Genomic DNA, 17,743 nt, shown 5'->3' on the forward strand with positions numbered 1-17,743 from the left:
CCGCAATATTCCCTCTCTCCTTGGAATCTTTGCGTTAAAATAATTTGATTGGAACAGTGCAATGTGCCTATGAACAAAGTACTTATTTTCTAATGTCTCAATAACATTGATTTTCGCCATAACGTTTTGTATATTAATTTTTTAAAAATTTGTTTTAATCATTAATCCTATCATAAATGATAATTTTTAAAATATTTTAAACATAAAACTCCCTAGTATAATACTTACTCAAATTTTGAAGAAGATACAAATTAAGATATATAAAGAAATTGTAATTGGTCAAACTTTCAGAAATCTAAATAATTCAATATACATTTCTATACGTATAAATAAAAAAAAAATCAAATATATTTGCAAGTTATACATTTTCGGTTAATAATTCTAGGTACAATAAATACTCTGCAGAATAAAAACATATAATTAAAAAAAGAAAAGAAAGAAAGAAAGAAATACTAGTGGAGCGCACATAAGAAAATATTTTTTCATGAAATTATACCTCCATTTAATTCATCCATGTAGTTTGTGTAAGCTTTGATTGCTATATTATTGATTTCACACTGATATTAAGACCCAATGACGATACAAAGGGGCGGAGTCAAAGTTTGATAAGTCTCCAACAGCGCAAACATACTGGTCTCAAAACACAACGCCGTAACTCGCACACCGTATTAAATATCCAGACGCACCGTTCACTGTTTATCCAAAGATGTTTTCATTGTACTTTATTACTGTCAAAATATCCTACCAATATTCCGGAATGTAGATTTCAACCTTTAATTTCCGAGGAAATGTTTTAAAAAGACATTGATGGTTAAAGTGTTTGTTTGTTTTATAAGACGGTGAATATTCCAGTATCGTTGCAGAAGCTACAGGATTTATCTTGAGAACTTATTGACTATGCTGAGTTCGTTTGTGGACAGAGGTGACTCCCAGCATCTTTCGACCCCCGGGGTGGGATACCCTGATGGCACAATGCTTCAGAACCAGCAGTATAACTACTACAATACCCAATCAAGTGGATACCCAGTGCCGTACTCCAACGTAGGAAACTTAGCATCCCGAGATCTGTTGATAAGGAGATCTGAATTCGGACTGTCAGCCAATGATGGAAACGTTTCCGCTCGTTCAGGGATGCTTTTTCCTGCCTCATCCGGATTCCCGCCACAACATCATCAGGAGGTTTCTCCGCACGTGCTGTATCAGGGACTCCGTCCGGATGTGTCGTCATATCACAGTCCTCGTCACCAACACGTACATTCTCAATCTGGGTACTTTAACATGCCAACTAGTGGAGGCGATATGTATGCTAGGACTGAACAAATGGGGTTTAATGCCACGAGCAGAATTGATCAATATGAACACGCACAGCAGCAGTTCATGAATCCTATGAACATGTTACAGAGTGGTCCGGGATTATTTCTTCCCTACATCGGAAGACCTACCATTAAACAAGAAAGAACGTGTCTTTGGGTAGACCCAGAACAATCGGATCCAAAGAAGCCTTGTAACAAAGTGTTTTACACAATGCATGAAATAGTGAATCACATTACCATAGATCATGTCGGGGGACCCGAACAGACCAATCACACATGTTACTGGCAGGAATGTGCGCGGGAATTCAAACCATTCAAGGCAAAGTATAAGCTGGTCAATCACATTCGAGTCCATACCGGAGAAAAACCATTCCCATGTCCCTTTCCAGGATGTGGAAAAGTCTTCGCTAGAAGTGAAAACCTCAAGATCCACAAACGAATCCACACAGGTTTGTATTATGTTTAAGTAAAAACCTCGAAGTCTTGACTACAAATCATAATCGCAATGATATGAGAATAGCCATTTCTGATTGAATTAGTATACACTTTCAAATACTTAGCTCAAGGACTAAAATTATCTAATTAAAGTAAATAAAAATTGGCCAATTGTACCCTGAAAAGACCTTGTTATATGTCTTTGCATCATTTGTTGGATAAATTTACAGATTCTTATATATGTCAGAAATCTCCTTTTTATGTTCATTAGATACTATACATATAATTTTAATGACTTGTATTTTTTTTTTAATAATTCACTAATAAATAAGAAAATAAAAAATATATACTATTGACATTAATCTGCGATTAAAATAAAATGTTACCCATAGTTGTTTTTAAAAAAAATAATCCTGTCATAAAATATATGTGTGGTGATCGTTTACAATCTAGGTGTAAATGTAAATTGATTCGTGGCGATTGTAATAGATAACAATATAGATACGATCATTGTTTAGGAAAATATCTGATAAAGCAATGAATAAATAGAAATCTAGATTGACATTCACGAATTGGCCACGTACTTATATTACAACTTGACATTGACAATATTCCGAGAGTTTATTTTGACTAGATAATTTCCACCACCTGCTTTCTGAACATTTCCGAGCCCGATGTTTAGCCAGTCAAAATATTTACGGTACTTACTCCGATTTTATTATTTCTGAAACAAGTAGGCGCGCTGACAGGTGTGAGAAAAGTAGATCACCTGCAATCACTTTACATGATGTGCACGGGAGAGTCCGAGGCTAGGAAAACATGTGCCCTGTAGACTAGTCTTTGAACATTCAGTGTTCCCACAATACATTGCTTTGAAAATGGACTCCTAACTATTTTTTTACTCAATTTACGAATCGCTTGAAGACATACGCTCTGGAAAAATATGTACAGATGTTAAAGTACAAACGAGAAAGCTCCCTCCGTGAGAATTCTGAGGAGGGAGGGTTCTCTCCCGCCATCTGAGGAGGTCATTACGAAGCGTTATGTATTGAAAATGCATTATTTTTTTGTCCTTCAAAAACCGCCGAGAAATATGCTTCTTTTGTAGATGGTTGTGTTTTGGAACACAGGTCCTTCTGAACAGCTAAGAACGATTTGTCAGAATTTCTTTTTCTTTGATCTACGTTTTAACATCAATTGTTGAGTTCTGGTTTGCTCATTTGTGCATTCTTTATATATTTTAATAATTAATTTTTTTTTCAACTACAGTAAAATTTGTCAGCAGATAAATTCATTATTTGATTCAGAAAGTGCGCAAAATCAAATAAATAAATAAAAAATTAAATCACCAGATTCAGGAATCATAACAAATCAATTCTTTCCCCTAACGCGATTCTGAAATTATCCTGTCGCAGTGAATTTATCATTTCACAGAACTGCTGAAATTTCCAGATTTTTCTTCTCGGTCTTTTTCAGTCAGGATGCTGACCATCTGAGAGAGATATTACAAGTGTCTTCCAGCCACAAATCGGCCAGCAATTTAGATAATAAACACACAATAAGCATCCCCAAGGACTGTTAAGAAATAATTAGGAAGGGTAATCTAATCGCCAATGAGATTAACGACGTGTCCATCACATAACTTGATTCAATATCGCGAACATGAGGATGGGTGATGCCGAATTTTACGCCCAATGTACCATGTAGAAAATTATAACTTGTACAATCCTTACAATAGTGAAAAAGATTATGAGAGAGAGAGAGAGAGAGAGAGAGAGAGAGAGAGAGAGAGAGAGAGAGAGAGAGAGACCGAGAGTGAGAGAAAGAAGAAACGGCAGTGAGCTCATTTTGTAAGAATACATGTATAACCGAGTATCCGAGATACCGGAAGTTTAATTTCTTGTATGTAGCAGATCTATAACACATTATGGTTTTCTTTGTAATTAACAAAGCCCAGGCCTATAATTCATATAATTCTACATTTAGCTTTATCTATAAATGAGGTAGTTTTGACTTTCAGCACTTCTGTCAAATCTGCCATCTAATTGCAGAGAATTTATCAACATCATTATCCGAGAAATCAGATAAATTGACAACAAGAAGATATTATATCAAGGACAAATAGGAGAAATTTCAGGGGGGAATGTTGTTTATGTTAGACGTACATTTAGTTCAAATTCTTCTTTTTTCCTTAAAAAATTAAAATCAACAATTTATTGCTAGTTGATTTTATGTTGATATTTATTATATAGACATATATAATAATGCACTCGAAATCTAAAAGCAAAAATAATTCACTGTAAAATGTATTTCAATTTTACAATTAAATATCATTATCATTAACCAATCGATTTCGCTTACAACTACTGCATACATCTTTATAAATTAGCCGCTGGTTTTCCTATTCCTGTTTGATTTTTCCCCCCACGAAGTTTTAAATCACGGTCGTTTTGTCCTTTTTATATAAATGTTATGAATGTGCTATATCCACAGCAGTTCTTAATTTTCATTGAAAATAACGAAAATTAATAGTAGACAGAAAAAAATAATGGCAGTATTAATTGCTAAATGATACTAAAAATGTCTATTTTAAATATTTCAGAGCTAAATTATCGTGAAATATTCCGAATATATTGACTGACATTTAAAATGGTCTTAAAAATACTCTGTCTTGTGCTTTGAAAACATCTTAAGTGAATTATAGAATATTAATTAACATTCGTCCTCAATTCGCAAGTGTGTTTAAGTCATTATTTTTAGTCATTTTCTTTGCTTTCTCAGTACAAACTTTTAATGATCTTTACTTACAAAGATCAACCTGTAGTAGACAATTATTTGCATTACTTTTGTGTTATTTGAAGACCAAGTAATTCTGCATCAATAGGGCTTAGTGACTGCAGCTGCACAGCAGTGTTTATCGACGAATTAAGGGACTAATGTCAACAAAACGCCTGAAATCGGATTACCTTCGAGATGTAGCTTTCATTTTCGAGCAGCAGGTTTTGCACCATTTGGCTTAAAAAGTCGGGGTCGGCGCCATGCGAGGGTCCAAGGTGGGCCACTTTACCCATTGATCTTCTCTTGTTCTTTTCTCGTCGTCTTATTCAGCATGTCTGGTATCGAAGACTATGATATCTTATTATTTACCTACGTTATCTTGGATATATGATCCTCCACGAAAACATAATAACTATAATTTCAATAGCTTAATCGTAAAATAATAGGTATTGTTCATGTTCACCAACCATGGCATCAAGAAATTGACCAGCTTCTCCAACAGTTTGATAATCTTAATTTATGTAATTTTAACATTTGCGTCGTTGAAATTTACAAAGTGCGTAGATTCAGCTTTTTACATAAGCAAAGTTCAGAAGAGTTGGCCAACACAAAGGACATGTAATCAACATTTTAAAAATTATCCAAATATCGAGATACTTTATTTAGAAAGTTAGTACACACATAATATAGATAGACATTTTATGTACATCATGCATGCTGTCAACCTACGGGTGTATTGCAAATACCTCTACAGCTGATAATGAAATAAAAATAAAGTTGCGCTCTTCAGCTGAAAAAAGACTGAAATCGAAATTATCTGTCCCAAGTTCTCACTCGTAAATCTTCACTTGAACGTCGAACAACGATATTCATTCCTGTAATGCTAATTATTATGTTGTTTATAATATATACTTCTTCTTTTGTAGGTGAGAAGCCGTTTAAGTGCGAGTTTGAGGGATGTGATCGTCGATTTGCGAATAGCTCGGACAGGAAAAAGCATTCCCATGTCCACACCAGTGATAAGCCTTATAATTGTCGGGTTCGGGGTTGTGAGAAAAGTTACACTCATCCTAGTTCACTACGAAAGCATATGAAAATCCATGGAGATGTGTCTCCGACAATTGAACGTCAGGATTCTGATGAGGTGTCAATCTGCAGCGAGAGCACCTCCCGAACCTCCCCGTCCACAGATCACGCCATTAAATCTCCTGCATTATCCGAACAACCAGTCGAACGAAAACCTGATATAAATGTCATTTCCGGCGCACCACACTTAGACCATAGCATTCATCCGCCCGAAGTTCCAAAAATGAACGATTGGTTTGTGTGTCACCCTCGTACTACAGTGAATCCTGGAAGTAAAGACCACACCCATTTTTCCAGCATCGCCTCTCTGTCGTCGTTTCATCCAATGCCCATTATGCAATATTCGTGACGTCACAAAGACCTCAGTTAGGAACGTTTTACCCATTTTTTGTTAAAATTTCATAGCTTAAATAGATATTGGTGTATTTAACATTAATGTTTTATGAACTGATTTTTTATGAAATAAAAAATATTACAAAATTAGTATCGATATCTTTTAAACTCTTTAGTAATATTATTGGTGAACTTATTTTACTAGTCAGTGATAGGTATTTAAGATACTATATATCATTATAATTCGCGATATTGAAATGTTTAGAATAAATATTTGGAAATAAAAATCCTTGTTAGGTTAATATACACGATTGTCATTAACGATTGCTATACACTGCATATACTCCTTTGACTCACCCTTATAAAATATTCCATTTGATTCGTGCTACAGTCACATTGATTAGTCCGAAAAATAAAGCTATGAATAGATCATCACAAGCAAACGCTAGTATAATTTTTAAATTGAAACCAAAAACCCACTCTCGTCCAAATCATGGAATTTGTACCATTAGAATTTTATGATGCGGACCTTTATACAGTTGTCATTTACTGTCTTCTAGGGTCCCATGCATTACAAAATTACATACCAAAGAAATATAATAGGACGTCAAACTTAAAGATATCATTTTGAATTTTAAGGAATAGAATTCTTGAAATTATACCAATATCCATTAGTGAAACCTTGATGAAATATCCAGATGTGTAGTAAATCAACTAAACCCTAGAGCAGTGGCTTCATAGAACTCGTTTACATACATGAACGAAATGTCATACACGTATGAATATCATACACGTATTAATTGGGTGGTATATCATACACGTATTAATTGGTGGTATATCATACACGTATTAATTGATGGTATATCATGCACGTATTGATTGATGGTATATCATACACGTATTAACTGATGGTATATCATACACGTATTAATTAATGGTATATCAATTGCTGCTCTTGTTTACTTCCATGGAGAAAACAATTATTTTATGTTTTATTACCCTCGGTTCGATGAGCAGTGATACTTTAAAAGAAAATCTTATGATTTACAAACACTATAATTTCTTCACATCTTGCAGATTTTCTGAATTAGTATATAAAATGAATTCATAGTTGATAAAATTTGGACACTTGCATCTGACCTTACAAGTGATGTGAGTGATGTGTATTTTATAGAAAGGGAAACAATCTTGTTTGGTTTTTTTAATCGTTGGTTATTTCGTGGTATACACATTTTGTTGTTTGTCATTTTGTTACTTTAACCTTAGTCAAAACTTACAAAAGACTTCATACTGGTCAAGGTCGGATCTTTATTACTTGTCAAAACTTTTGTTTTACGGTACGGTATTGCTTTTGAAATCTATCAAATGGTAGATCTATCGACACACTATTTATGTAATTGTAGATCTCTTGAAGAATTATCTATCTAATGGTACATCTCGAGAAAAATCGCCAGTAGTCAAAGTGTGGATCAATGGAATGGTAGATCTGTTGAAGAAAGTCGATTAAAGCATTTGATCCTAGTGTCTTCAAATCCTGTAAAATGATTAAACAATTTAAATCTGTTAGAGCCTAATGAAGTGACTTAAATACACTAAAGTGTCATGATAAAGGGATTCTCAATATCATACATCCACGTAACTTCCTGCAAGCCGAGTTCATCTTTAAGTCTTTGAAAGCCTTCATGATTTCTGTATGGAATGAAATATTTATCAAATTAGATTGTACCACCCTGAATTTCTATTTTCCCGCTATGGTTCCTGTCTTACGTCTTTAATGGTTAAGTAACAAACATATGATTTGTTTGGATCAATTGAATGGTTATTGTATTAGTACCTGTATAGTTAGTTTAATTAACAGCATTTTATTCAATAAATAATTGAATAGGATTAGGCAACATGGATAGCCTATAAATACCTTATCCCTTTAGTGTCGCGGCAATCATGCCAATGTTATAAATATTGAATATAAATTATACATGTAATATGTTACGGTATGTGATATCATACTAGTGCTTGTAATGAGTAAAACAATTATAAATATATGTAGTTAGGAACTATTTGAAATATATTCTATCTATAGCATGGCATCTTTGCGGTTGTGCTCAAATGTCGAGTTCACACGTTACCATGTCCCTGTGTGAGGGTCAGTTTTATTGTCTTAACGTTGACAAGAATATTATAGGTAAACTTGAATTTAATCAAATATCAGTAAATAGGTACATTGTTTCACAATATATTTCAATTCTATGTTACATAGAAAGTCTAAATTCTTGTCCACTCGTCCGCATGTAGCATGATTAGGAGATTTCTAAACAGTGCAATACTAACTTAACCGTCTCCTCAAATTTGAACTACCAACAACACCTGCATCAGCAGAGATGAGGGTAAATATTTCCTCACGTAGGTCTAACAAGGTTCAGCTATGTCCCATTATCTCTCTAACCAAATAGAACAAAATAGGTAACGAACAGAAATAAATACGGTCTGTACGTCACTTCAATACTAGAAATATTTTAAATATCAGTCGAGTCATTGCTATTATCTGGGGTCTATGATAAATCTGTCATCCTCCTGTTGACAGTATACCGTATCTGGTTTGGCCCCGGGTACTTCGGTCCGTTCTCACAAGGATATGAAGTTCCACTATGACTCACCGAGAGGGCGTTCGAAATTACGGCCACCTTCCCACTGGCCTTGTGCGAAACCTACTAATTAGAGGGCATTCGAAAGAGCCAGGTACATTTTGTCATGGCAGAAGAATTTTGCTACTGTCAGTTGCTTTTTACATCAACCTACATTGCTCCATGCAATGGAATTATCAACTGGGGTCTAATCATTACACCTACATATATATGCCAAGATATTTCTGTGATTGTATATTTTTGAATTATTGATTAACAAGTATAACGCTATAATTTCGGTTATTTTAACAAAAATTAGAAAAAGAAAAGGGTGCCGAAATTTGGAAAATTCACAGCATGTAGCTTATTGTAATGAGTCATTTTGGAAGCCGCGCGGCTTAAACATCCGAACTTCGACCAAGTGACCGCGCACCTGTACGGTAGAGTCGCAAAGGCCCAGGCACTGCTCCTCAACTATCAGTCAGCAAACAGAAAAAAATACCCACACATTGCTGGCTTATCTCAGAACTAACTTTTTCGAGTGTTATGATTCCCGATTAGACCGATAATGATGTTCTATCAATAGGGTACTATCGACCTCTGAATTGTTCAATATTAGTTAAATCTTTGTGTGTTATAAGCATTTTATGATTATTGAGTATGATTAGAAATGTAGGGTAGACATCTGCATGTTTTGCAATAAAAGTCCTGACAAAAATCATATCATATCATGTAGCACATGAAACAATATAAAAGGGTGACGAGGCTCTCTCAGACATCATATTTGTTATTGAATATTTGGAGACGGTACCTAATTGCTCATATTAGATGATAAAACATCTTTGATAAGAAAGTTAATAAACTTTCCGTGTGATAGAAGCATTCTGAGACAGTGGAAAGTCTTAACAAATTATGAGCTCGGAAAAATCAACATTTCCTGCCTGTGGACGTTTCCGGAAGCGACCTGTCAGTGTCCACATTAGCACCGGGAGTAGTGTATTAACCAGAACAAAAACGTGCTATAATCACTGACGGACTCAACCAACATGAAATACGTGCAATGACACTTATTATTATAAAAGGACAAAGCAAAGTGCCTTCACACTGAGATAGAGAGAGAAAATTACCCTCATATTACCCACCAATCGCTGCCCCTGTTATTTTAGCACGAATTCCAGCACAGCAAGGAAAAGACTCACCATGAACTCCCAGCAGTCTCTAGCGGAACTTGTCTAGTTAGGACTGCCATGCCGGTGGTCGCTTATGTCTTCATAAAAAGCTTCACAGTTGACGTGTCACCTTTGTCGTGTCTTCTTTATTATCCTACTGTGGCAGACACAGTTTTTTTTTGTCGTTGTAAACGGTATATGATATAACTAGATACTCCAAATACATGTAAATCAAAACATTTGTTCAATGCAAACACATTTGACAATCTCAAGGTCAAATTGTCCTGACAAAACCTTATACAACCTTGACCCTATGCAAACGAATTTTAATGCAACGATATTGTAAACACACGGCCTACATAAAACATTTCAGGAAAAAGCCAGCCATTACCAAACATGATCATCGTTAATATCATAAAGAAATGTTCATTCATGTGCAATTTTCGTTTGTCAATGAGAACATGACTAGTTAGAAAATAGTAAATTAATGTTGTTACTTTAGTGAAAGACAAGCATCTCTTTGAAACTAGATTCTTTCTAAATGTACATGTATACTGTTTTGAAATACGTTGGAAAGTGGGACACACGAATCAATCTACAAATTTTTCATTTCTACCAAATACATGTATAGAATAACGGAAAGCGACTACTTTTTTCGTGAATTATTTGTAAAACCTATTCGCTACAATTGAAATTCTCTTGATATAATACTACGGATAAAGAAGTCGTGGATTGCCTGTGTAGAGTTAAATTTTTAGAATTATGAATAGAATTATTATTGAATGCAAACATATTTCAAACTATGATCGGATAGGGTGGAAAGGAAGAGGTTGGTCACTTGACATTGTATCATTGGATAAGGCATTTCAATCTGTTTTGTCTCCATTCACCTAGCTTTTGTGTGTGTGTGTGGGGGGGGGGGGGTGTTAGTGCCCAACCCAAGGTTAGAGGTCCATTTTCACATCTGTTTAGCACTTAATTAGTAATAAGCACCACTCGTTTTAGGCTTCGTTCCCACTCGTTTTAGGCTTCGGAACTAAGAGAAGGTTTTCACTTCTAGCATTAGTAGATAATCTTGGATACTTTTCTCTGGACTTCTCACTGAACATGAATACCGTTTGGTTACTTGGACGTTCTGTTGATGAGCTATAATTTTCTTTAGGGTTATCCAGGGTCAGGTCATTGTTGACAAGGATATGATAGGAAGTTATCCGTTAGATGGGTGGGCAAACAAAGTATGGTACAAAGTCTGTTTAATAATTGTCTCTGCTTCTTTTTATAGATAAATTATGCATACCGAGTACATCACAGGCAAACTGAAGACTTACAAGTGTAGAACCTCCTCAGAGAGTCATATATATCAAGCATCAGTAACCAAACGAATATCATTGACTGCACTAGGGACATGTTATACACTTTTAGTGAATTTAATACATGTTTCATATCTACCTCTATTGACAATCGTTTGAATTCCTAGTGAAGCCCAGGGTCAATGGTGTTCTTCCTCCTTAAACGAAGGTCACCAATGGCAAAATTAATGACATAAACAGGATTGGTGTTTTCTATGGCTACCTTTGGATTTGAACTGGAAATGGCAATATTTTACAGACTCTGTGTAGAGAAGTCTAATGAATTTTTAAAGATTATTTATTAAATATATTTAGTGTTCACGTGTTAATTTTATCGAAATGAATTATCATTTATCTCGGAATGTGGATCGTTTTTGATCTCGTCAACAAAAAGGTAACAGTTTATCATTATATGATATGATAGTATTCTCCAAAAGGCTCCCAAGTGCGGACAGCTGTGATGTTATAACTTATCAGTATTTACCTACATGATACCGCATACTCTGCAGGTCTACTTATGGTGTAGCAACGTGATACCCTACACGAAACAGAGGGACCGTCAGCAGCTGCCAATAGAGAAGGCACACAATGAAAAAAATTCATGTCATCTTCTGTTTGTTTGTATTTGGTCGGTTGAATATTGTTTATCGTCCCTCTCGAGGATATTTCACTCATATGGATACGTCACCATTGCCGGTGAAGGGCTGTAAAATTTAGGCCTATGCTCGGCGCTTACGGCCTTTGGAGCAGGGAGGGATCTTTATCGGGTCACACCATGCTGTGACACGGGGTCTCGGTTTTTGGCGGTCTCAACCGAAGGACCGCCCCATTTAATCGCCTCTTACATCAAGCAAGGGATACTGAGAACCTATTCTAACCCGGATCTCCAAAACTGTTCAGTGGCTCTGTCAATGGAATGCGAGTGGCTGGATAACGGGATTGGGCCGTGACATCACCAGAGTGCTGTAAATTGAATAGTCATTTTTCAGCATATACGCCCAATGAAACGACGTATATTGATATTACATCTCTATTACATGGGATTTCTTAATACTGGACAGTTTACTACTGGGATCGAACTATCTAACACTGTGACGTCGGCATTAACTACTAAATACGCATACGATACACTTCTATGCCAGCCATGTGTTCTTTCGGTAACAATTCTTATGATCTCGGTCCTGCATGTGTATGTTTCCGTATGGACACGACTAACCCCCACCCATCCCCTCCAAAAAACCTAAAGAAAACCAAACACCACCACCCCAAAAAACCAACAAACAAAAACCCAGTAATAATAATGTATAATGAATAAAAACAACAATTGGAACAGCTGCATGACTGGTGTGATATGTATGCGACATTTGTGACTGGTGCGATATGTAAGCGACATTCGTGTGATGGGACTGCAATTTGCTATGACACTTTGCTTTTTCTATTTATAAAGCAATAAAAGATATACCAGATTATATGTTTAGGACAAACGCCATCAAGTGGCCAAATTCTTTCCTCATAGATTTCATTATTCATGATGTAAATCAAAACCTCTGTCAAACTAGTATCTTTTTGTCCACTGTCCACTGCCCTGCAATGAAAAAATATAGGATGTTGCGGCATTTTCACCTGAAAACACCGGTACCACGTCAAATGGAAATCTCTCATCAGTGTGTCCACTTACGTCAAATTCTCACCTGCCACACCAGTTTTTGCTCACAAATACCCCAATTAAAGGCTTCATTGTTCAATCACCATTTCTCTTACTGACCAAGCATGTCCCCTATCACAGTTTTTTTCTCTGCGAACGTGGGGTCCAAAATGGCAGCAAGACGATGGTGTCTTGTTGATTTTTCGTTTGTTTGTTTGTCGAGCTTTGGCGGAGGTCTACAATTAAGTTTTGAACACTCATTTTTTATTTCTTAATCTTTTGAAATAGATAAAATCTAATCTGTGATTGAAATGTTAAGTCTTTCGGCTGTAGATTTTGAAAAGTTATAACAGAATTAGTTAAATTTATATATTTTCTTTGAGGCATTTGATAGAAAGTGTTTTCCCATCCATCTCATAAAATGGCTAAATCTGTTAAATGAATCAAGCTGATTTTACGAGACACGGAGATATTCTATCCTCCATCACTTCACTACATTTCACCCTGATTTATTAAATGATGAATTATACAGAAGATTAATGTATTCAGGATGTTGGTGATATTATTTTTAGGAGACAATACGTATTTTTGTTGGATTCCTGAGTGGTCACAAACAGAAATGATAAATTTCAGTAAGGCATTCAAAAATTTACATTGCATTCATGGTAATAGTTACCTAGAGAAAGACAGTTCCATTCAAAGATAGTTTTTGAAGAACAGTTTATCCTTGCTCGTTCTTTATTTAAATTCCACTACAGTGAAATTGCGTTAAACATCAGAGAGAACTCGTTGCATATGGTCTAACATCATCCTACAATATCAAATTTATGGCAAAACAAACACGATAAACTTGTAAAAATAAATACATATGCCATAGAATTTTCTATATCAGAAGTTATTGAGTGTCAAAGTAAAACATCTGTCTGATTCAGAAGATAGGGGAGCGAGGTATACATTATGTGCTTGGTGCAATTTCCATAACAGTTTATTCTTCAGATAATGTACAACCATAATGATAATGGCTAATACTGATTAAATGTTCTCACTCTCTACATATACCCCCCCCCTCTATACAATATTTGTGCTTTTTGAATTATTTCAAATGCAGTGTGTATTTTGTATAATCCTCTTGAACATGTTCAATTTACGTCAAATGACTGTATCCTATTTCCATTTTCATTGACTGTGTATAACGTGAAATATCTTTATGGTAGTGTTCCGGATTCTCATTTAAATACGCTATATATAATTTGATTACGCTATATATAATTTAGTTACACTATATATAATCATAAAAGGAGAATGGGGAATTTACAGAAGATACTAGTTGTCGTAGAAGCGGGTTTAATACGTTACATTACAACAGGGTTGTTTAAAGAAGAAATTACGTGTAAACATGCTGATATGTCATTTTTCTTACAATAAGAAATTACGTGTAAAGATGCCGATATGTCGTTTTTTTACAATAAGAAATTACGTTTAAATATGCCGATATGTCGTTTTTTTACAATAAGAAATTACGTTTAAATATGTCGATATGTCGTTTTTTTACAATAAGAAATTACGTTTAAATATGCCGATATGTCGTTTTTTTACAATAAGAAATTACGTTTAAATATGCCGATATGTCGTTTTTTTACAATAAGAAATTACGTTTAAATATGTCGATATGTCGTTTTTTTACAATAAAAAATTACGTTTAAATATGCCGATATGTCATGTTCTATTTTTAGATAAAGAAGTACATGTAAACATGTATGTTATGACTGGTTGAATGATAAATACGGCATACCATGGCTGTGCTAGAATTGTAGTCCTCCAGCACACGGGGACGCTTTATAATGACCGGGCGGTTTTAATTAATTCTAAAAGGGATGAAAGATTTGAAGTGTTGATGTATTTCATAATATTGATTTTCCCCGTCAAAATCAGTTTAATTGTGTCGTAAGTTGTTAAGTTCGAGAAAGCGTTATTCATGCTGCTTCACAGGAAGTGTATGTAAACGCAACCTGATTCCCACAGAGAAACAAACAACTAGATTCTTCGTGAATTCTATTGAAATCACAATTATTTGTCGATGATACATACCCCTTTTACAAGATTGGACTAATTGATGAAAAAGTGTCACCCCCTTAATGACGAAAGGCATCGAAGAGTTGATTGTAATATGAACATCATTAGAAGCGCGTTCACCCCTGTGAACCCGCCATTGTTAGGCTATGCTACTCAACACCGCCTCAAAATTCTGAACGTTTTAAATACACTAAATGCATTATGTACGATTCTTTAGAAGGAAATAGACTATCAAAATTGACGAATTCAGTATAATTGATGTTGAAAACGTGTTTTTGTTACAGCTATGAATGACCCCTGATGCGTGTCGCCCCGGGTGGCATTATCACGCCCACTTGTCCAGATTCAATCTTCATTTGAAAATACAATTTGAGAAATATACGGTTTGAGGGATTATCCTCTTTATGACTAACTGGATCGGCTTGTACAAATTTCATTTTTAGCAGCTTCAATTTTTTTTTTTTTTTTTTTTTTACAAGCGAGCACCTTCGTTTAAAAGGGGATCATTTTTCATTTGTCACAGTGTAACTATATATGGGATATCTGCTGGGAATATTATTCATTCATTTCACAAGTCAAGATAGAAAGTGTTTTGAAAAATGATCAAAACCAGCGTGAAATTGTGATTTCCCCTTTCAGTTGTGGATTAAAGGACTAAATTGCCGACGAAATTTCGAATGAAACATTTTTGCTTTCATATTACATGTAGATTCATAAAATCAAATGCAAAGCCCTGAAACATTATACAAATGATACCGATTAACATATATGCATTAAAAAATCTTAAATGTTCTCCATATGAATGGTAATTTATGATAAATATGGAAACGCAAAACACTTTTTGTATAGTTATTGGCAGAGCTGTGGAATCCTCTAAGTTACAATGAAATACCCTCCTGCACAAATCTACGTATTGACAGATACCTACATGTTGTGGAAGGTGTGATTTGACGTTCCATAGAAACGGGAGAAATGTATGATAATCGTCAACACCTTGAACCAAAACTTGAGCTGATACTTTACATTTCTCGCATTTACTGTTTACTGCAGGTATTTTACATCCCAATCTCGTGAAATGTGCACCTTTAGATATGTCTATGATGTCATGAAAGTCAGTTTACATCGCAGAGTGTGGTAAAACTACACTCCTCCCTTGACACAGTTTTACTGAGCATCCATTCTACAAATCCGGTTTTGAAAGGTAACAACATGCTCACGCGCCACAGTTGACGCTCATCAAAGCAGTTGCATTCTCCCATGTAAACCTTAATCTCATTGTGAATCCAACATATCCAACGGGACAAAGTCTGAATGACTTTATTCTACACTATATCTTCATCAAATGATATTCAAGGGTTTTTCTTAAAGCAAATAATTTCCTACGTAAAATTGTAGACCTTTATTGCGACCCTGATCTGAGGGCCATAGATTTAACAAACTTAAATCTACTCTGTTAGTGTACGTGTATAACCGATGCTTTCGTGCAGATTTGGCTCTGCTGGTGTAGTGGTTCTTGAAAAGATTTTTTTCGATGATTTTTGCTAATTATCTCTCTATAGAAGGGGCGTGATTCTCCATATGAACGAAGTTGCTCTCCTCTACTTGATTTGGTTGAAATTTTCCCAGAGGTTCTTTTGAAGAAGTGTAAAGGTTAGACAGACGGCTGATAAAAGATCTCGAACTTTCAGCTCAGGTGAGTTCCACTAAAACCTTCAGAAACAGTTCATTTGTTCAATCCATGAACTGTTCAATCAACAAAACCCAACATAGTTTTCGACAGTAAACCCTTACATGTAGTATAGTAAAACAAACAACAACCTTTAATACTAGTCTTAAGTTTAGTATTTATCGGTTAGTGGTACTCATTTTCTGCTTCAAATATGACAGAATAATTCGCTTTATTTGATTTGCTAGTTGAAAATAATCACACACTTAAGCTTCTAAAATAACATCTGTGGTTGAGAACATTAATACAATCGTATTACAAGTATTGCAACATCGCCAAATTTTGATTTAATTATCAGACGTAGTACTTGTTACTGAGATGAGTTACCAAAATAGTACACATATCCATCCACCTCTCTGTCTTTCGATTGTACTTTGCATCATGCTAGGATTCCCAAGAGAATCGCAATGAAAATGTAGCACGTGTTTTTAACTGCTGCACCAGCACCTGGAAGTGGGAGTATTCTGTCAGCAAACGTATATCAGTGTCGTTACGAATAGATAGGTCTTAATTTGGGTGTCTGACAGTCAAATGGCTATCTAACTGCACTTGATGAAAGCGTTCATCTGCACCTGATCTCTATCACAGAGGTGCATCGCTCAAACGTTTGACATTGTGGGAATGAGACCAATTTAGGTAATGTAAAAGTTTTGTAATATGATTACTTCATTCCATTTAACAACGAATTAAAATGCTAATTTGGAAATGTAAGTTTAATCGTCATCTGAATTAATTGGATTGATGTTTATAACAAAGATGGATCCACGGTACCTTCACACCTGCACAACTACCAGTATGTTGTCGATGTAGAAAATTTATCTAACAGATATTACAAGAGAGTATAATTAGGCTCTGAAGGAAACTTTAGAATTTATCGGATGACAGGTTTTTTGAATGACTAAATTTCTGCATTATCTGACAAGAAAACCAAACTACGGAAATGGAGGCGTTGATTTCCAAGTTTGCAGAGTCTTGCCTAGAGTGAAAATGGAAATAAGCTTGCCAATCCTCTTTCTCTGTGTTCTCTCTCTCTCTCTCTCTCTCTCTCTCTCTCTCTCTCTCTCTCTCTCTCTCTCTCTCTGCTGATCCTAATTACAACTACTCTCTCATGTTGTTTGACTATAAGAGTTTTACATGATCAGATCCATTCTAGACGAGAGAGTAAGAGCTTTATTTGGTGCGATGTTCTCGTGGACTTACTGAGGATATGCTGCT

General features: G+C 35.2%; 1 protein-coding gene across 1 annotated transcript; it reads left to right on the top strand.

Annotated features, from left to right (window-relative positions):
- Positions 1–302: 302 nt before the first annotated feature.
- Positions 303–6,096, top strand: LOC125659642 (zinc finger protein ZIC 4-like). The gene is made up of 2 exons (XM_048891380.2): positions 303–1,762; positions 5,453–6,096. Exons 1-2 carry the CDS (start codon positions 898–900, stop codon positions 5,959–5,961), a joined length of 1,374 nt encoding a protein of 457 aa, XP_048747337.1. The 5' UTR covers positions 303–897; the 3' UTR covers positions 5,962–6,096.
- Positions 6,097–17,743: the final 11,647 nt, after the last annotated feature.

This window comes from Ostrea edulis, chromosome 9 (assembly GCF_947568905.1).
Source record: "Ostrea edulis chromosome 9, xbOstEdul1.1, whole genome shotgun sequence".
NCBI lineage: Eukaryota > Metazoa > Mollusca > Bivalvia > Ostreida > Ostreidae > Ostrea > Ostrea edulis.